Here is a 21,228-nt window from a genome sequence, read left to right as displayed (position 1 = left end):
GGGCTCGGCCGGAGGGAGGGAGGCTTCGAATTAGGCGAGGGCCAATTTGGGCGCTTCGTTAGGGCCGCGCCCTGCGACGCCTTTCATACACGATTACAAGGTTGTCAGGGAACTTGGTGAGGTGACAAGAGGACGTGTCCGATTTACAGACTGCCGCTCTCTGAAATCTAAATTTACCGTATTTTGGCTTAGTTTACCGAAAGCAAGCACCCAAAGGTGGATGCGGGTCCTGCTTCCGGCGAGCTTTGTGCGTGCGCGTTCACACGCGTGCATGCAGCAGGCAGGCAGGCAGACAGACAGACAGTCGGCTTCTGAAGTGTCATCTCAGAGCAGTATCGTCTGGATCGTGACAGTTCTGCCTTCTGGATCGAGACAAACGTCCTCAAGATGTCTTCAACACACGAGGCCCAATTCTATAGCGCGGTAAAAAAGAAAAATTCCACGAGTGAAAGGGAATGGTGGCTTTTGTTACTTCAAAAATACACAAACACTTGAAGGAAGAAGTAGAGCGTAACGCCTTCCATCCTCAGCGTTCAAAACCTTTCTGCTTCAGAGTGGCACATGTTATAGTTAAGCCTTACAATACTAGAAAGAAAAGTCGGTGTTTTCAAATGATTGCCTGAAGTATGAAAGCATAGAAAAGTTGTCCTAAATTACTTAGGCTTCATAAAACTCAAGGATCTGCTACATTTTCAAGTGACTGATATGCTGAAAACGTGCGCGCCACTGTGTTTATCACAATTCACATAAGTAGCTTTCATGAAGAATTTAGCGACGCTTTATCGTGCTCGTTAGCTTGCTTCAGACTTTCTAGTTCGGCAGAACTTAGAAGTAGGCTCTTTGTCAGCGTCTGCAAATCACACCTTTATTTCAGTGGGTACTTCCACACGATCTTCATGTTCGTGGTCATAAGAACCAGAAAGTCATGGCAAGAGCCTGCGGAATATCTCAACTGAGGAAAGGGAAGAAAGCTGGGTCGGTTTTCCTGTAATAACTTCCGTTTGCCTTCCAAGAGCAGATATTTTTTTCTTTGATGGGGCAATTAGGAAAATATGTTGGAAAAGATTTCTGAGACGTTAAGTCAGTACCATATTCAGAAGCCATCGACTGACTTCACGGCCGCTTAAGCCACTTTGATTGCTACCGGCTAAACTACACAGCCTCAAGCAAACTCTAGGACCTTCCTATTTCAAGAGTTGTTTATTTATGCTTTACCACTGACCACTTTTTGCTGTTACGTATTACATTATGCATTATGTGCATTATAACACACTTTGACTTGCCGGACTTGTCTCTTACTGGTCAGACTTCTGTCGTCTTCTTAAAATTAATTTAAATTTTAGAAGAAAGGGAGAAATCTTTACAGCACGTTTAGATCAGTATTGCTACACAAACTTTCCTTCTTTCTGAAAGAAGAAAACAAACCATGACGATAAACAATTCTAAAAGGTTTGGGAGTGAAGAATGATAACTACTGCAGTTGCCTCACCGACTGAGAGTTTTCATCCTTGTGATGCTTTTGGTTGTATAGAAGAATACTTAACTGAGAAAATGAATTGTAGTAGCTGAAAAAGAGAACTGGGTTAGCAGGCACTGATTCAGATGTGAGGCTGCAGGACGTTCTTGAGTCATTTGTCAGCGCCTGGAAGATGGGCAAGGCTGGAGAGGATTGTCCCATTTCACTGACTGTATCTCTCACCACTGTACTTTAGGGCTGGATTTGTTACACATAGTAAAGCAGTTTCTAAGAAAATACAATAGCAACAGGAAAAAAAAAGATGTGTAAAAATACAACAGCACCAGAAAAACAAATTGCTGACCCATAAACCTTGTAATCTAAGGGCTGAATTTGAGAAAACAGAAGTGCCTGAAGGTTAGAGGAGCTGAGTTTAATGGAACATGAAAATGCAACTGGAAATAAAAATTATATTGGGTAGATACTTAAAAGGGAATGAACAAAACACAAAGATATGTGCAAAGGATACAGCAGCACAAGCAAAAATAGTTGGAATCCAGGCAGGAGAACTGAAGAGGCTTTTTGGACATTGAACTCTGGGTGCGACTGCAAGTGTCTGAGTAATTTTGTATCGTGCTGTAGTTTCTTGATACTTACCAGAAGAAGCCTCCAGGCTAGGCTGGCAGCCAGAGCAGCTGAAGAGAGTCCTCTAACCACTTCCTCAATATCAGCAATACCAAGGAATTTCCAGCAGGAAACAGCATTTCCAGCCATGATGGTGGTACCCAGTCCAGAATTAGGGCCAAAAAGAGTACGGAAGACAATTTGTGAAGAGTTAGGAAGCTGGAATTTGTTGTGAGAGGGAATTAAATTAGGTATGGATAGAAAGAAAAGCATCAGAAGGCAGAAGTACTCAGTGCCCAAGATGGGTGATGCAGGCAAAGTTTTTTAAGGCAAGGGAGAGAACAACAGGAGGGAAAGATAATGTAGCAGCAGCAGTTTGAGCAAATGTGAGCCATTGCCTACTGTGGGGTGAAGTCTTCAATGACAGGGCTGAAAAAATTGAGGGGAAGGATGAGACGGTGTATGCAGAAAGCAGTCCTCAAATGATGGACAAGATCTTGTTTTCATTTAGTTCAGTGAGAGTTTCTGTGATGGTTTGCACAGTATGACAGTTGTCAACAGTGAGAAAAGAAAGATGAGAATAATACAAAGTTTGTATGAAAAGATTGATTTTAAAGGTGAAATTCAAGCAGTGGGCAAGAAGGAGAAAAGGAGTCTTGAGCCTGTTTTTCTCCTGTGTGTACAGAGTGAGGTGAACAAAATGAAACAAAAGTTGATTATACTCAATACACTTTTTTTCTATTACAGAAGTGGGTATTGTTCCTCACAATAGACTATGTCCACTAGAAAAATCAGTAAAATCAGAGCCTTGTAAGAGACTAAACCTTTAACAGCAGAGGGGAGACAATTAGCATTCCCAAGTTGAATAGGTATAATTGAACACATGGTGTGCTACTGATTCAGGTCAAAGTTGTGCCCACATTCATAACTGTACTAGTTTAGCAGCAGCACTCTGTTTGTTTTTTATTCAAATGCAAAATAATTAGGACAGCTATCCATGCCTCTAAGCATAATTAATTTTATAATAAATACAAGTAAGTTAATCCTCAGCAGCATTAAGACCACTGGTCTCACAATGATCTTGAAGACCTGTTAAGCCACCTAGCTCCTATGCTGTTTAGACACTTCATCACCTATCAGCATTCTCTAACCTTCTTCCATGAAGATGACTTTGGGAAAAGTCACCAGGAAGGAACCAAATATAGTCTGTATCAAGACAAAAGTAGGGAAGAACTATCCCTCGCCACAGAGTACTCTCCTTTTTCCTTGTTTTTTAAGATGCTCATATTGAGCAGGTCTGTGATTAGAGCTCCTTAAGATAGGTTTGCTTAGTTGGTTGGGATAACTTGAAAGGAAAGGTTGATCCCTTAGACCAGCAAGAAATCTATCTGTCATAAGCAACACTTAAATTTCACTTGGGAGCTGGTCAGTCAGGTATCATGTCCTTTGGAGGTGATGCTGTACTGTCATGCCAAACCACATTCTTTCTGTGGATATAGGATTGACATCTTAGGATTTCAACGCTTTCAGAAACACTACATTCAGACAGGATTTACTCAATGAAAGACGTTGATTAAAATTGAAAAATCACCTAACTTAGTATTTCAGTAATCTATCACTTTAAACCAGCTTGTCTTTTTTACTTCCCCTGCATTGTACAATAAGTAATACAGTTATTTTGACAGGATCCACCCATCAAAAGTGCTGCCATATGCCTTCTTTGCAAGAGCAAGCTGAATGGAAAACTGGACTAGGAACGAGAGCTCTCCAAACACCTTGCAGTCATGACATGAAATTCACTATGTAGTAAGTAAATCTGGTTATTTTCTTCCTGGGTATCCCCCCAGTAGTTGCACAGGAGCAGAAGACCCCAAAGCATTCTCAAGCAGTGACTGTAGGAGCTCAGTCAAGATCTTTCCTGTTCTGGGACAAAAAAGTAGAAGTATCATTTACTGTTCAGATTTTCCCCTTCCTAAGAGCGCAGCGTTTTAGGAATTAGATAACCATCCTCAGCTTCCCAGGAAACATCGAGTTCTCAACTGTGGTTTTGTCTGGGTTCACCTCCTAGAGGTGCGACATGTTTGCAAAAAGTCAGAACAGGAAAGAAGTTTGTGGGCCAAACACAAGGTTGGGGCTTTTTTTATTGTTGTGGTGCACCATTCTACCAAGTTCTGTTGACCAGTCAGTGCAACTAACCTTGCAGGGATAACTTCCCATTTTATTAACTTTGTCCACTGCTGCTTGTTGAAATCCTTCTCTCAAGGGCTGAGTTTTCAGATCTAATTTTGGATTAGCAGTTGCAATTTGGTTTCCTTCTCTCCAGTCCCAATATATTCCCTCCTGAACAATAACAGTCACAATCTGGAAGAAATTGTAAGTGGCCACCATGCCTGAAGAAAGAAGGTAAAATGTGGCAGGAACCAAGGAGGAAATGATGCTTAAAGAGCTCCTGTGCTTTACAGAAGTTCTGTGATTACCTTCTTTATTCATGTCTTCTAAAGCATGGCACCTTGGAGGTAGTAAGTCAGAAAATGATGATAAAGTTTGATAAGCAATCCTCTCGTCTGTGTGTACCCTGTTCATACGGATCCTAATGTTAACATTTGCCTACAGCTCTGGAATGCTAACCGTTGGAAAGCTGTTGCTGAAGTCATCAATGTATTGAACTCAGTAGGCAATCTGTCATTTAATTAATTTGTGCCAAGCTTGCAATCCATCCTTATGCTTGGAATCCTGATAGACCCTTAAGTAAATATTATTGATTAGTCATCATTATTTTTTACTGTTGATACGCAGAAGGTTGTGCAACCTTGCAGTTGGCTTTCTACACAGTCCACTGGAAAATATATTTTATTATAGTGCTAATCTTGGCATCTTTATTGCAGGCTCAGATTACAGCCTCAGACTTAGAAAAAAAAAAAACCAACCAAAACTGAAGCTGACTCCCTCCAACCTCAGATCAGACAAATCCTCACCCACAAGACCCAAACCAGATAAGCTAGGGATCTCATTTTGATACTGGTTTTGCATTCAGTTGGATACGTTAACCAGGCCTTGGTTGTCTGAAGTGGTTGTCCCAGCTTCAGAACCATAACGATCTAGGTCAGAGGGATTAAATTGCTTGACCTTGTGAATTACATACCTAAATCTTCATGTGACTCAGGGTGACAAAATCCATACCTCAGGGTATGAACTTGTATTGCATATCCCTGAGGCAGGGCTGTTGAGGGCTTTAGGGGCATGAGGAGACCACAGCCGGCTGCCGTGTAGTATAATTGATCAGGTGCTAAGACTTTGGACAAGGTGGTATCAATTTTAGGAGCCCCCAGTTATCTGTTTCAGCTCGCAGTGGGGGCTCAATTATCCGATAAAAAACTTCATACTAATACAGGGCTGCTTCAGTCACTCAGCAGAGCTCTGACTGAGGACCTGCATTCAGAAATACTCTCAAACCAGAGCACAAGCACAAACCTAGGTCAAGGATAATCCTTGTGATATGCCATGCAAAACTCCACAACTCATTCTTGAACTCAAGTCTGTTGGGACTGCATGCTTGAAGTTTAGCACATGCTTTGGCTGTTCTAATGGATTTGAAGAACTGAGCCTGCCGGGTGAGAGTTTTTATACATCACGATGAGTCTCTAGCCCACAATGAGAGAACATGAGACCTTCCCAGAGCCTTGCCTGTCTGCCAGTGGAGGTAATCAGTTTGCCATTCAGGGGAAAGTGAATATTACTGGTGTAAAATGTGAGTTACCTTCTTCCCTCTCTTCATTAAACATGCCTGACCAAGTATATCCATGATATATACCGATTTAATTAAAACTCCTGTTCTTGCCAAATGATTGAGTGCTTGCAGACTCAGATTCCTAAGAAAATATAATGAAGTACATTAGCAGAGTATTTGTGCCTTCATAGGAAATGAATATGGATATAATTAAGAAAAGCAGATTTATGTGAAACTGTAAAACCAGGGACATAAAATGAAAAATTCTCTGTAAATGTCAAGTCAGTGTTTTGTGGTGGCCAAAACAAGGCCCGTAGAGTATTGCAATGGTATTAAGAAAGGAATCTAAAACTAAAATGCCACTACAGAAATCCCTAGTATGTGAGTATTTAAGACATTGTGTGGAGTTCTAGGCACCTGATCTCTAAAGATTATAGTAGAATTGTTTTTCTACTATAGTCTGCTACTAACATTTTGAGAATAGCAATGTGTGGTGTGGCTTCTGAGGAAATTAAAAAGACAAGACTGAGCCTGATGAGGGGATGAGCAGGGTCTATAAAATAATAGGAAAAGGCAAACGGGAAACAAGAAATAGGGAACATAGAATATTAGAATCATAGCATGGTTTGGGTTGGAAGGGACCTCATCATCCAGTTCCAACCCCCCTTGCCATGGGCAGGGACACCTTCCACTAGACCAGGTTGCTCAAAGCCCCATCCAACCTGGCCTTGAACATTTCCAGGGATGAGGCACCCACAACTTCACTGGGCAACCTGTTCCAGTGCCTCACCACCCTCACAGTGAAGAATTTCTTACTTATATCTAACCTAAATCTACCCTCTTTCAGTTTAAAGCCATCACCCCTTGTCCTATCCCTACATGCCCTTGTAAAAAGTCCTTCTCCAGCTGTCTTGTAGGCTCCCTTCAGTTACTGGAAGGCTGCAATATGGTCTTGCCCAAGCCTTCTCTTCTCCAGGCTGAACAACCCCAGCTGTCTAAGCCTGTCCTGATAGGACAGGTGCTCCAGACCCTGATCATCATCGCGGCTCTCCTGTGGACCTGCTTGAGCAGGTCCATGTCTGTCTGATGCTGGGGCTCCCAGAGCTGGATGCAGTAATCCAGGTGGGGTCTCATGAGAGCGGAGTAGAGGGGGAGAATCCCCTCTGTCGACCTGCTGGCCATGCTTCTTTTGATGCAGCCCAGGATGCAATGCTTTTTTGGGCTGCAAGCGCATGTTGCCAGGTCATATTTGGTTTTTCATCCACCAATACCCCCAAGTCCTTCTCTGCAGGGCTGCTCTCAATCCACTGATTTGAGAACATCTGATGAACTTACTAGGCAGTAAACTTAAAATAAACAAAACACTTCATAAATACATGTATTAAAATTGTTGAACTCATTGCTATAAGATGCTGTAGAAGCCAAAACTTCAAAAAGCAATCAAATTCTTAGAAAACACAAGTAACCATTAAAAAGTCCAGACCTTCTTGACCTCTGGCTCTGAAAGACCCTGTATTGCTGACTGCTGGTGGTTTTGGGCAAAGATCATACTAGCCGTGTTTCTTCCTTGCTTTCATTCTACATCCATTGAGCACTGTAAGAGATAGCATAGCCATTCCTGCACAACTTCCTTCTTACATTATGAGCCATTCTTCCCCTGCAATACATATTCTTTTAAAATTTTGGGGTTTATGTTAAGAATTTGCATAGGTGGTCTTCAAATACAAAGAGGCTTGATTAAAAGGAGCCGAGAACAAATTCAAGTAACTCAAAGAGTTTGTTGAGCAACCTGCTCTAGTGGAAGGTTGATCTTGGCAGGGGGGCTGGAATTAGATGATCTTCAAGGTCCCTTCCAACCCAAACCATTCTATGATTCTATGTTAAAAAAGTAAAATTTAACAGTTTAAGTAGCACTAAGTGATGGCTATTTCATCCCATTATTTGCTAAAAAAATATTAGCTTTATTAAAGGACCTCTGTTAGAGCTCTGAACAGTGGTTACAGCATTACCATACTTATTTTTCATGAACTCTGACAGCAGTGCATACAAGAGAAATAGAATGCAGTCTTAGAGCTTGTTTTTGCAGTGTTTTCCTTATGTACAGAACACTGTTCAAGTACTGGTGAGGTTCTACAGTGCCAGATCTAAGTGCTGAAAGTAGCTGTGCTGAAAGACACAGAATACTTTAAAACCAGATGTTTTTAGTCACCTCAGTGGAGAAATTCATTGGAAAGAAAGTACTGCAGGCTGAGATGTGGGAAAGGGTGAAGGGAGAGGTGAATTAGGCCAGTTCTGGGTAAAGAGTCTGGTTTTTTTTCTAACTCAACATTAACAGCATACTATTTTATGATTCTCCCCTCTACAAGTGCTTTAAGGGTCAAATGCAGAAACAACAGCTACCTCTTCTGAAGTTCAGGCTTTGTGTGTGTGCGCATCCACTAACTCAGGGAAAGCCTCTATGTTTTTAATTCTGCTTCTTTCCACTTTTCCATGTATTCCTTTCGGTAGTGCTTCCTACAAGTAGCTCGGTGCCAGCTATTGATACCAGTTTTGCTCTTGTGACCTTTTCTTGTTTGAAGAAGTATTGTAGAGTGTCTGCTTGTGTCCTGATGCCATGAAACACTTGTTTTCATTTATTTATAGCACTTCTTTCTTGATAACTTAAACATCATTACCTTTAAGCATAGTAAGAAATATTACCTCTTTATATCAAAAGTGAATGTAGCCCAGTCATGTTTCAAATTTTCACATACCGGAGCACACAAATTATGCCATGTAGTATGATCCTAATTTATATGTAGTACCACCTTCCTCCAAACACACCTCATAAATAGAGAAATGAAGGAAATCTACCAGATAATTTTCATAAATAAAAAGTAGGCATGCACATTCTAAAAGCTAAACCCTAATTCACAGCAATTAGATCATGAATAACTAATATTACGGACTTCAGATATATATTGCTACATAAAAGATGGAGAAAAATATTATCTTGTTGAGGTTCAATTTGCATTCCAGCAAGTGGTTTTCAGTAGTAAGTAAATTTGAATAAACATCTAAAACTCACTATTTGGTCATTAAAAACTTTGTACCTATTTTCAACTTAACACATTGATTTTAGCGGTGCAACCTCCAAATGAAACATAAACAGATGATACCTATTCACTGGATATTTCAGTGGTCCTTTAGACCCAGAGATTTATTTCTGTATCTATTATTAGATCTGATTAGCCTGCATCAAATGAAATTATATACAATTTGCTGGAAAAGTACAGGCAACTGTCACAAAATGTACAGTTAAGTCTCTGTAATAATTACAGGTAGATTCAAAACCTAGAGCTACTTTTTTTTTATTATTTTAAAGCAAATTAAATATGAAACATTTGTTCTGAATACTCAGAAAAGGAGAAAAATATCAGAAACTGTACAACTTCACTAAAGAACAAAGGAGTATCTCTAAAGCAGTCCACTAGAAAATAAGCTTTTGTTTTAAAGTTCTATTTAATTAATTTTTGTCACTGACTGGGGTAACTATTTGAAATACAAATTTATCATTTATCTCCAGGCTTTCTAAAATTTTTTTCTAATATTAACAACTTTATCTAGTGTACTAAAGGAACGCAGACAAAGCCCAATAGGCAGAGCTGTTGAGACATTTGTTGCTTCTCTCCTACCATTAATTTTTTGATATAGGTATCCACAGAACTACCTTTCCCCCCCAATAAACAAGGACATATTTTTCATATATATATATATATATATAAATAAAGCAATTATCAGAATAATTTAATCTTCCTGCTTTCTTTTTCCCAGCTCCCCCCGAGTGCATATTTGATTGCAAGGGCTTCATCATTTCTGAGTTCTGGCTATATCAACCCATGAAACAAAAAATAGTATTACTCTCTTTGTATTTCGTTCATCAGGATCTGAAGTGAATTGGGTCTTCTGTCACCCTGAAGCTGGGCGAGATGTCATACTCCTGTTCTATAGATTCTAAAAATGTTTCGTTTCTAAAGAAAATAGGAACAGGGAATCATTTGCTTCTGGACAAACAGAGAGAATGCAGGATTATTCCATGTATACATTTCTCCTTCTTATCCAAAGAATATTCCTTCTTTCTAGTCTAGGAACAATTTTACAATGAACAAATCACTGTATTCATCTGTATTTCTTCTTAAACTACACAAGCTATTATCAGTTCTGTAGAAACTGTTCTATATATCTCCTTTAAGATACACGTATATATGTCCTGAGGAAAGAAAGGGAACTAATTGGTATGTATTTAAAATACTCTCTGCAACCCACAAAACAAAGATAAGATAAATTCTGTATTTTTTATGTCCTTGCTTGTCTTTATTTCAAAATCATCTTTAGCTTCTGCTGAATAATGATTCATTTCTAAATGCAAAAGATCATTTAGCGTTGTGTTCTTTATTAAGACTTCATTATTTTTACAAAAATAGAATAAAGCATTAGTCTTTATTAGTTTTTAGTTTAACATACAGTTCATTTATTTTGAAAGGAGCATTTTGGGATACAATATAAGTAGTTTATTATTGGTAGTTCATTTGTTAGTTTATAGCAGGTCTTCTGGTCACCACACAAATTATCAAGCTTCTGCTATTATGTATTAAAAACCACACAGATGTCAGAAACTGTTTTTCTAAAAAAGTTAATTTAGGAATAAACTATCATGTTGTAGCAAACAAGGTCAAGAGTCCCTTTAGGAAGGAGACTATTTCATTGCCTCCCAGTTTAGATTCTCCATAGACACGGTCCACAAATGAAATAGGAACCTGTTGAAACAAGCAAAACTATTTTTAAGGTTCAAAACCTAAATAATTAGATATTCTGTAAACAAAAGAATGGCCTTTGAACTACAGCATGTTTAGACATGGGAAGAAGGCAAGCAACAGATTAGCTTCCTTTGTGTCAGTTCTTACCAGTGGTTTTAATGATGCCCCATAGCTGGGGAGCATGAAATTATTTGGTTCATCACCTTTAAAGATGATCCAGAGACATTCTCAGTGGCTGGATGATACACCAGTCAGAACCAACTTAATTGCTTAAGTGCACTAAAAGCCTGGGGGCTTAAAATGAACCTTCACTGCTTGCCTTGTTAGCTAAATTCAGTACCTTTGAGTCAGTGCCTCAGGAAGGCAAAAATCTCCCACTGCCAAAACAGCATTCTGCTCAACCTCACCACTGGCTAGAAGAGGACATCCGAATATGGCAGTGATTGCATATTTTACAAGCAATAGCTGTCTTTGTCTTTGACCATTTTATAGATTATTTACAGGATTAAAGGGCACTTAAAACACCAGTTTTGGTTTCCTTACTTAAATGATCATACTGTCCAGATCAACTCACTACTCATAAAATGGTAGGAACATACTGCTTTTCAGTAGTTTGACCACGTACAAATGACATGTGACAGCACATTCTGCCAACACTGTATTAGAATATTCCAGAATTTCCATATATGTTTGTGTGCAAAACTGAAATCCTTCAGGGGCTAAAATAAAGAACTGCATTTGCAAAAGTCATTAAAAAATTGGCTTCATGTTCTGCTGGCAGTTTCAGCCAGCAATCATCTGGCAAGTGGAACACAAAAATCACCACACCCTTGCATCTGTGCCAGGACTGAGGCTTTCTCACAAATCTAGCAGATCAGTCCACAGCAGAAGAGAACCCAGGGCAAGAAGACAGTAAGGAAGATACCTTAAAAGGCACGCAGATAGACTAAACAGTGACGTTGGATTTCTTAGTAGGGTCCCTTTGATGATCCCAGCAAGCATCCTGGCAACTACAGATGCTGATCTACAGGGCACGGACAGAAATCACTCAGTATGTAGTCAGTGCAGGATGTTAGAAGTGACACTTCCTGACCAGTCATGAGAGAATGCTTAATATCTCATCTAGGAAAAGGTATCCAGTCTTTACCTTCAGTATAAGAATTAACCATCTGTGCTGTTGCTGGACTTTGCCTTTATTGCAGAAGAAGTTCTATCATTAGTCTTAAAGGAAGCATTTTCAAAAGGGTATATTCCATGCACTGTGATACCTTTCACATATGGTAAGAAAGTATAGCAAAGTGAAACAGAGGTGCATACGAAACTGTTCAGGTATAGCTTGTGTCAGTTCATCTCATCATCTGTTTGTTCCTTTTAGACTGGCAGGTCTCAATCTTCATTTTCAACTTGGCTTAAGAAATATTTTACCCTCACAACTGTATCTACATTTTACAACTGCATAAAAACTCCTATTCTGCCTGTAGAGTTGCAGCACCTGCAAACCAGGAATTAGACGTGCAAGCGTCACCTCTTCTGGAATTTTGGTATTACTATTTGGATAATTGTAAAATATATAAAGATTCTAAGTATTGATCAGAAAGTACTGTATCAATGTACTTGAAATGTAATGGTCCTGTCCCAGGAAGTTACAATATAGAGATGATACACAGAACAGTAAAAATACAGCAGTCTTGTTCAAAGGTCTATGTCAGCAATCTGAACATTGTCACGTTTGCTGCAGATATCACAACGGAAATCTTAAAGACAAGACCGAAGCAGAATAATGAAGCAACTTTTCAGATGTTAAGAGAGAACTCTTCCCACATGTGAGAAACCAAAGGAGGAGGGAAGATGATGCTTACTTGAGAATGTAACAGATGATTTGTGGAGGATGGCTTAATTGTCCCATCACAAAACAGAGCCCATGTCTCAACACTGACTGGGAGACACTAGGCCTCATGAAGACTGTCCGTCAGGCTTTGAATCAGAAGACAAATATCTTATCTTTGATGCTATACAGCCAGTAGAGGCATGTAAATAAATGAGTGGTGGGATCAAATAATAGACAGAAAAAAGGTCTTTGCAGCAGCAGCCTGAAGAGGGATAAGCAACCCCAAGACTGCATTTTTTTAAGCCAGATAAGTGTATTTTACTGTTTTAAAAATGTATAGTGAATAAAACCTCATCTTACCCTAGGTTTCAGTATCTGGGTGTATAGACAGGTGAGGATTTAATTCAGCATTATTAGAAAGCAATACGTGAATGCAGCTGGATGTGAAGACCAAAGAAATTACGTCAAACCCCAGCTACAGACATGATAGTGATGTTGCTCCATAAGGAAAGGTGGAAGAAAAGAGCTTGCTTTATCGTGTGGAAATACTCTACCTGATGTTGCTAGAGAAATGCAATATGAAGGGGTTTAGAGAGCGAGAAGTACCAGTAACACAATTCTCTGACCATTCACAGTCATGGAAATGATGATGAAGAACTGCTTCTGAGATTTGGTTGCAGAGGGAATTCCAGTGAATCATCTTTAAAGGCACCAGCAAGAGCAATTCAATGAAATATATAAGGCAGCAATCTGACTGCTGGAAATACAGGATCTAACAATTGTTTGGAGTTCTTTTTCAATGATTGTAGACAGCACATTCAAAGAGTTTAGAAGTAGAAAGTTGTGATAGCTGTAAAGTTGGAAAATAACAAGTCAACAAACGACAGAGAACAGAATAAATCTGAAATAGAACCTGGTTGCTGGAGAACAAAAAATTATTTGAAAAGACCTAACTAGAGATGCCTGTACAATATGAAGGAGGAAAGAAAAGGCTCAGAGCAGCTTCATGGTATATTTTGACTTCTTCCCCTCCTTTGAAGAACCTTGTAAAATTGTATGCAGCTAAAGAAATGGCAATAGGAAGAGGGAAGGATCTGAGAAACATACCAGCCAGGGAAGTAAGTAACTGGAATTTCAGCTCTGGAAAAACAAGAGTTCTACATAGGTGATTTCTTTATATTGATTTGAAAATCTTGCTGCTTCTTGGAAGTGCACAAAACTTCCTATGCTCCCAGTAATCTGTATCTACATTTAAATGAAAGCACAATATACTTATCAAAACTTTTACTATACCTCTCCAATAGTATATCCTAACTGTCTAGCCCGAACAATCATCTCCATCTGGAAGACGTATCCTTTAGAAACACATTTTTCCATTAGTTTCTGTAAGACTTCTTTTCTGTATAACCTGTAAACAATTACAAAGACAATGAAACCTGAAGCACAATTTCTGAACTTCGGAAATCAAGACAGTGTGTAGAAATCTTAACTGTAATCACTCATATCATTACTATTTTAAAAAAATAATAAAAAAATTAACAAAGTCATACGAGCAACAATTCTTGCAATCTAGTCCACTATTTCTTACACCCTTTCCAAACAGATTTCATAGTCCCCAGTAAAGAAAGTCTGTTCTTACTCCAGTTCCTTGTTCAGCAGTTTCTTAATTTCAAATAAACTTTATGAATTGCAAACCAGATGCATACCTGAAACTCCCTGTTAAGTCTGATGCACCTGGTCTCAGCAAAACCTGAGTTATAAAATTGGCACCACGACTGTGAAAGAAAACATGAATGTCAAAATTGCTCAGTACACAATCCCAAAAGATCAAGCAGAATTTCTAGAAAATAATAAGTATCTTCCTACAACCAAAAAAAAGGAAACCTTTTATTGCTTAATATGAAACAATTATATTTCTAATGTTTTCACTGCTAGATTTTAGTAATAAATTATAGAATCACAGAATCTTGAAATCAAACGCCAATGTTTTGTTTTTTCAAATGTAGATGATTAGTAGATTACTGAACTTCTTTAAGACCAAGAAAACAATGATTTTTAGAAATTAAGTTCACAATCTGGTTCTTTATGGTAGAACCGTCAATAAAACTACACACTAATATAATACAAAAGAAACAAATTTGACAACAGTCAAAACAACATTTTTCTTCTGACTAACCTTCACTGCAAGTGGAGAATGAAAATGCTTCCTGGACATGTGTGAGACTACTTGGATTTAGAAAAATCAAGGTTCAGTTTTGGTTTACACTGCTTTCATAGGATGACAAGGATAAGCTCCACTGAAGAAAAACATTGTGAGACCGAAAAGCCAGTCATGACTATCTTGCTGAGGGCCGTGTTACACACAAATAAGATGTGGAAGTCCGCCTTGTCCAGTATGATGTAAAAGGATTCCTCCCTAACGTCCATTTAGCTCTCTTCCTTTTTTTGGGTGTACATTTTATTTAGATTCACAAAAAGCTGAGCACTTACACCAGCCATTAAAAACCAGGAGAATCCAAATACAGTCCCTGCGATACCATCTCCAAATCAGACTGGTAACACATCTTCTGCTTCTAATTCTTTATGGTAACATATAAATCAGCATTAACTTATTAAATCGGGTGTAAGAGAGACCATGCAGGAACATGTCAATTACCTCCTCAAAATCTGTAAGTTCCTGTAAACCTGAGATCTCAGCCTCCATATGCTTATACACCTTGACAGAGATTTCCTCTTTGATTTTGGGTGAAACCTCTCCCTAGTCTGCACTGTTTTCCAGTAAGGTCAAAGTAATGATTTATTGACATTGATTGTGCCAGATAATTCTTAACTTGTGACAAATCAGAGTGTCAACAGAGGGGTTTAGCAAGTGATTTACTGTTTAGGGAAAGGACCGTTACAGACATTAAAGCTAACTAAATGTGTCTCTTAAACTTGACAGAAGTGTCACAGTCTCAGCTCATTCTTTGGATGATGAAGCTGAAAGACTGTCCCAACCTGATGCCATGCAGATTTGTCCACTGTCTCAATCCATTTCTCAAGCCCAGTTATATCATTACATTCTTTCTTAGTGGGTTTTAACCAAAGAATTTGTAAGTCATGCATGCTTCTATTATTCAATATAATTTTGCAGTACCCAGTGCTATTGACTAAGGAGTCAGTTCAGCTCACATAGACTGAGTTGAGTACTTGGAATTATTTCTAAATAACAAATTTATGTGTAAATATCCAGAAAAATACTAACCTGATTAATTTTCTTTTCAAATCCCAGCCATATACTCCTCCGTTTCCTTTATATCTTGTTCCAGATACAATATCAAAATTGCCTTCTTTCTGCTTTCTATAAGCAATTGGTTTTATCAGAAGAACAGGAGGAATATTCGTATGAAGGTAGTACAAATTTCAAAATAAGAACAATCACAATTTTTAGTACAAAATCTGTATTTAGAAACCTTCGAATAAATAAGTGAAGAGAGGAAAGCAACAGTACAACGGTTATAAGCATTATGCATTTAAAAACACGTTAATTGTTCTACTAAAAGAGGAATCTTTTTAGTACAAAATCTGTATTTAGAAACCTTCGTATAAATAAGTGAAGAAGAGAGGAAAGCAACAGTACAATGGTTATAAGCATTATGCATTTAAAAACACCGTTAATTGTTCTACTAAAAGAGCTATTTTCAGGGAATCTTATGATTATCTTTTACCAACTATGTAATACAATTTCATAGACTACTTCATACATAATTTAAAAAGACTGACTTACGCATTTTTAAAGCCTCTCTCTAGTATAAAAGACAACTATTTAAAATACAGATTTAAATATTCAAATCACACAAACCCATAGTAAGCTTAAAAAAAAAAAAGTCAGGAACTATCCTTAGTCCATACCATGCCTGACTGCTGCGGAACCTTATCTAAAATTTTAGGCCCCCAGTACTCAAGCAACAAGTTGAAAATTACCCAGACTGCTACACGCAGCCTCCAACGTAATGCCTGTTGAGAGTTTCTCACAAACTGAAATGTTAGAGGGAGAGGAAGGTAAGAGGTGGGCAAAAGGGAGAGAAGCATTTCACCAATAACTGAGGACATGGTCTCCTATTCAATATCCCCACATGCACACATGATGAAATCATTAGAATTTGAAGAAATTAGAAGATGACATTTATATATACGCTTTCCAAAGCTGAGCGACCATACAAGGAAGAGAAGTACTTAGCCATGCATGCTCTCTGTTACTTTAAACTCGAGGATTTTTGCTCCAGTTAGGAACTAATTATTTGTCTGGATTATTTCGGGACAAATCTAATGAGGTCTGATCACTTTTATTTAAATTCTTGCCTTGCCATTTTTCTTACTACATCTAGACAGCTAATACAAGAATATAAAGCTTTCAAGTATTACTATGAAACAGTAAGCATTCAGCAATCATTCTCTCATACAACAATTAGCACCTACCTGATAAACTCTGGAATAAATTTTGGCTGAAATGGAAGGAAAACAGATCAGAAAAGAGAAAGGAGTGGAGGGGGAAGAAAATCTAATTATAAGAGATTAGAAACACAGTACATAAATAAAATTTAGACTTACATGGTGAGAGAGGTCAGCATCCATAATAACAATAAAATTTCCAGAGGCATGCTTCATTCCATGAATATAAGCAGTGCCTGATGAAAAGAGTACAGAAATAATTTCCCTCACTATTTTAACATATGCAATCTTCTAGCCACAGTCTTTACTTACTTTCTAAAATCTCTAAGTGATACTAGCAAAGGATCAACTAAAAACTGCTAAAATTTATTTTAAGATGATGTATCAGTGGTCAAACATTAAAATTATTTTTCCTTTTCCCTATAATTTCAGCACTAGATTTTATAAATATTAATCTTGGCAAACCCTACTGTGCTAGAGAAACATGACTTGGTAAGTGGGTCACTATTTGAAATATCATTTTTAGAAGCGCCATAGGCACTTACGAGCCATGGAAAACTAGAAATAGGACACAGACAACAAAATAATCACCGATAGTTGGAAAAAACGGATTTCTAGACTTAGAATTTACTATTAGCAGTCTATAGGTTTTGGTTTGTTCTCCTTGACACCGTGGATTACATTCTGATACCTAATCTGAGTAGAGCCTTTTTTTTTTTTTTTTGCTCTTACTTTAGATTTTGTTGCGTTTTATTCATCCTGTATGAACTGGTGTAGCTGTCTTGACAAGAGCTAGAACAAGTTTTGCTATTACAGTTTTCCTCAATAAGGCAAATTTCTGATGCAAATTGTATCATTCAAAGACAGCACTGCTTCCAAGGACAGTATGGCAGTACAACAGAGATTAAAAACTGGCATATACTCTTCACTGATCCAAATTACTCTTGAGTCTTTCTGTTAACTTCATAAGGAATAGATAAAACTGAAAACAAAACACTCTCAGCTGTTGTCCTTAGCAGGCACTCTCACAGGAAGCTAAACTCCTGGTTAATAAACAACCTGCCTTTCTTTTTTTTTCCATGTTGTTTGACACAGTAGGAGTGTTACAGATTTGTGTATTGTGCATGATTAGAAGTACGGTACATGAACAATTTAAATTCAGTCAGTTTTAATCCATAATACTGGTCAAATTAGGACAAAGGATGAAAAGGCAGAAAACAAAAATAAAGATATGCAGGAGTTTTAGATAAATGACAGAAGTAGAAAAAAGTATAGAAAGATGAATTTAAATAGACAATTTGATATCAAAATTAATTTTTATTTGTTTGGTAGACTGAGTTAGCTGCAGCACTCATATCAAAATTAATTTTTATTTGTTTGGTAGACTGGAGAAATGAATTAGCTGCAGCACTCCGTACACAAGACACCACAACTGTTTTACCAGCACATGGAAGTGGGGGTTGCCAAGACGTTTAGCGAGAAAGGCAGATAGTGATTTCCAATAAATCAAACAAGGTACTGCATTTTATCATTTTCTCCATTCTTATTATAAGAGAGGAGGGAGAAAGATACAATATGAATCTTAACAGATGGAAATATCTTCACTTTATTTTAGGATAGTTTCCATACCTCAAGTTTTAATGTCAGTTATGACTTCCTAGATCTGCTTTTTTCTAAAGCACATAATGACAAAGTTGATTTACATATTCTGTGAAATATGGCATCAGAGCTATAAAATTGCAGTCCTGCATCATCCCATGCAAATTTTAATGATCAATCTCAGCGGTACAAGATTGGCTCCCAAATGAGTGAAGCTTCCGTAACACAAGTAACTTTTGCAGTGTGCTTCAGAAACGTCAATTCTCACACCAGTTAATAGGCGAGACAATACTTTAGTAGTTTGAGTGCTGTATATCTGACAGATATGTATTTTTTTATTGATTTATAGTCATAATTCACTCTGAAGTAGGTTAACTGTGAAGAGCTCTGCCCAAACACGTCAGAAAAACATCCCACCCTTCTCTGGAGATTGCACAAACTACGGTCCAATTTTTGAAGCATCCTGAACGTGGGTAGATTGCACAGAAAGTACCACTGTCCCCCGTGGATCAGTAGGTTCTACACAAATACAGCAGCTACTCTTGTAAAAAGATTACATTTTTCCTCAATTTAGACCCCTCATTCTGTAATCAGTGAATGCAGTATGGGAGGGAGAGAAGCAGTGTGATGTTAACCGAAAAACACAGCTGTACAGAACTTCAGCGACCACAATTTTCAGGTTTGAGGTTGTGAGGAACTTGTTATAAATACTCTGTGATTTTTGTGTGTGTGGTTTTTAAGCTTGTTCACTTACAAAAAACCTGATGAAAACATGTATTTCTGTTTTTGGGCTTTGCTGTGATTTTTTCTGGAACTTCATACACTAGAAGCAATCAAGGAATAGGACAGATTTTCTTTTTTTTTTTTTTTTTTTTTTTTTTTTAAGTACTAACCAGAGTTCGTACAGACTTACCAAGGCCCAACTTTCTTGCTCTGGGTCTTAGAAGCTGCAGGATATATTAAAATACACATATATTACTTGAAGTACAGTTTTTAATTAATTTCAGTGACAGCTTAAAATTTGCTGTAGAAAAACATTTCAAAATGTACTTTTCATTTTTAGAAATCTAGATAACATAAAAATAAACTTATCTGTCAAAATACAGGAGAAACAAACCATTATATTAAACAAGTATTTCACCAGATCATATTTAAAAAAAACCAAACCAACTTTTAAGCTTTACTTGGTAGTTCTGCGGTAGAAAACAAAATTAAAAGCACCAGCTTAGTAACTAAATGATTTCTTCAAATTCCACTATCTGAAATACAGTTATAAATCTGAACAACAGTCTCCCCAGCACCATTACTTTTAAGGAATGACAAAGACTAATAGCAAATATTTTCAGTAAGCATAACGTAGTAAGTGAGAAGCACATGGAGTTATTTAGATGACCACTCTTGAGCACAAATCAGAACAATGACTTTGCTCAGGAAAAAAAATTATTTCAGGTTAGAAAAAATAAAATTGTCAGTAAACAATGAAAAGTCACCTAATGAAAAATCACAGCTGATTGATGCTTCTGCAGCATCTCCACATAATTGCCCTCAAGTGTGCATGGCTCAACACTGCTGCAGGGCTTGGTCCACAGATTAAACTTCAAAATTGAACTCTTAAATGGGGAGGAAAGCTTGCCTAACTATTCTAAACTTTTCTATTACTAGTACCAAAAAAGAAGGAAAAAAAAAAAAAAAAAAAAAAAAGACTAAAACTTCCTATATACATTGTTCTTAAAGTAATCCCTATAAAGGGTACTTAATTCACAAATACTTTTTAAAACCTTACATTTATACAGTAACAGATTAGGAAAGCGCCTGACCCTGCTTACAGCACAACACTGTCAAACTGAACGTTGGGTTTTTACACTGTTCTGTGATAAAGCTTTTATTGCCAAGAAAACCCCCTGGCTTTAATGTCTCATAAAGACTAAGTAAATGCCGCTATATTATATATAATTCATGGTTACACGGTAATATATTAAATAGAAAAAAAAATCCTGTTATTGAGGAATGCAACTAGACAGATGAAAAATAAATCAGCAGATCAGACTAGCTTTCATCTTTCCAATTTCCCTATTCCTGCAGTCACTTAAAGTGAAATTAAAGTTTATCCAAACCTCATCTTTCCCTCAGGCATGCACAAAGTACACTGACAACCACTATTCATTACCCTTTACTATTCATCAACACCGCACAAAGCGTTGAAAACATTTTACAAACATTAGTTCATGGTTCTGCATTAGTTCATAATGCTGCTGAATGGCTTACAGAACGATCATAATTTTACGTTTGTTTAAAGTGGTGTGCAAAAACTTAAATAACTTAAGGATGTAAAGAAAGTACAGAATCCAGGGACTCTGTTCCAGTTCTCTATAGACCTCAAGTACTTTCCAATAGAATAAAAATGAAAAAAATACAGAATATACAACTCACTATTTTATCTGACCCATATATCTTTTCCAGTTGTTCAGCAATTTCCTGTGTCCCATCTGGGCTTCCATCATCTATGATGATAATTTCAAAGTTGTTTCCACTGCAATGAGAATTAATTTTTAAATGAACAAATTGAAAACCCCGTTTATCTCATCTTAAAAGGCATGAAACTGAAGAACAGAATACACAGCCCTTTTCATACAGTTGGAGGTACACGCTGCAGTTATTCTTGTAGCCGTCAGACCACGTAGCGCTGAGCCGTGCCCCCGCGTCGCTGTTTCGGCTCTCAAGCTGCAATCGCTTCGCAGCACGGAGCCGCAGCCCGAACCCCACCGCC

At 37.7% G+C, this 21,228-nt stretch overlaps 1 protein-coding gene across 1 annotated transcript; it reads right to left on the bottom strand.

The window, feature by feature from the left end:
• Window positions 1-10,248: 10,248 nt before the first annotated feature.
• DPM1 (dolichyl-phosphate mannosyltransferase subunit 1, catalytic) lies at window positions 10,249-20,943 on the bottom strand. Its single transcript, XM_035900865.1, has 8 exons — window positions 20,892-20,943; window positions 19,375-19,408; window positions 17,022-17,098; window positions 16,890-16,915; window positions 15,676-15,771; window positions 14,138-14,206; window positions 13,725-13,839; window positions 10,249-10,603 (listed from the first exon to the last, which is right to left on the bottom strand). Exons 3-8 carry the CDS (start codon window positions 17,076-17,078, stop codon window positions 10,499-10,501), a joined length of 468 nt encoding a protein of 155 aa, XP_035756758.1. The 5' UTR covers window positions 17,079-17,098; window positions 19,375-19,408; window positions 20,892-20,943; the 3' UTR covers window positions 10,249-10,498.
• Window positions 20,944-21,228: the final 285 nt, after the last annotated feature.

The sequence above is a fragment of the Egretta garzetta genome, unplaced genomic scaffold (genome assembly GCF_000687185.1).
Source record: "Egretta garzetta isolate BGI_Z169 unplaced genomic scaffold, ASM68718v1 scaffold188, whole genome shotgun sequence".
Lineage (NCBI taxonomy): Eukaryota > Metazoa > Chordata > Aves > Pelecaniformes > Ardeidae > Egretta > Egretta garzetta.
The sequence above is the reverse complement of the archived record's forward strand: the minus strand, read 5'-3'. Positions and strand labels throughout refer to the sequence as shown.

Excerpts from the sequence above, each read along its gene's own strand:
- DPM1 (XM_035900865.1), bottom strand. The coding sequence starts at position 17,078 with ATGAAGCATGCCTCTGGAAATTTTATTGTTATTATGGATGCTGACCTC. Across the intron at positions 13,840-14,137 it reads GACTTAACAGGGAGTTTCAG|GTTATACAGAAAAGAAGTCT; the intron begins GTATGCATCTGG and ends AATTGTTTACAG. Across the intron at positions 10,604-13,724 it reads TAGGATATACTATTGGAGAG|GTTCCTATTTCATTTGTGGA; the intron begins GTATAGTAAAAG and ends TTGTTTCAACAG.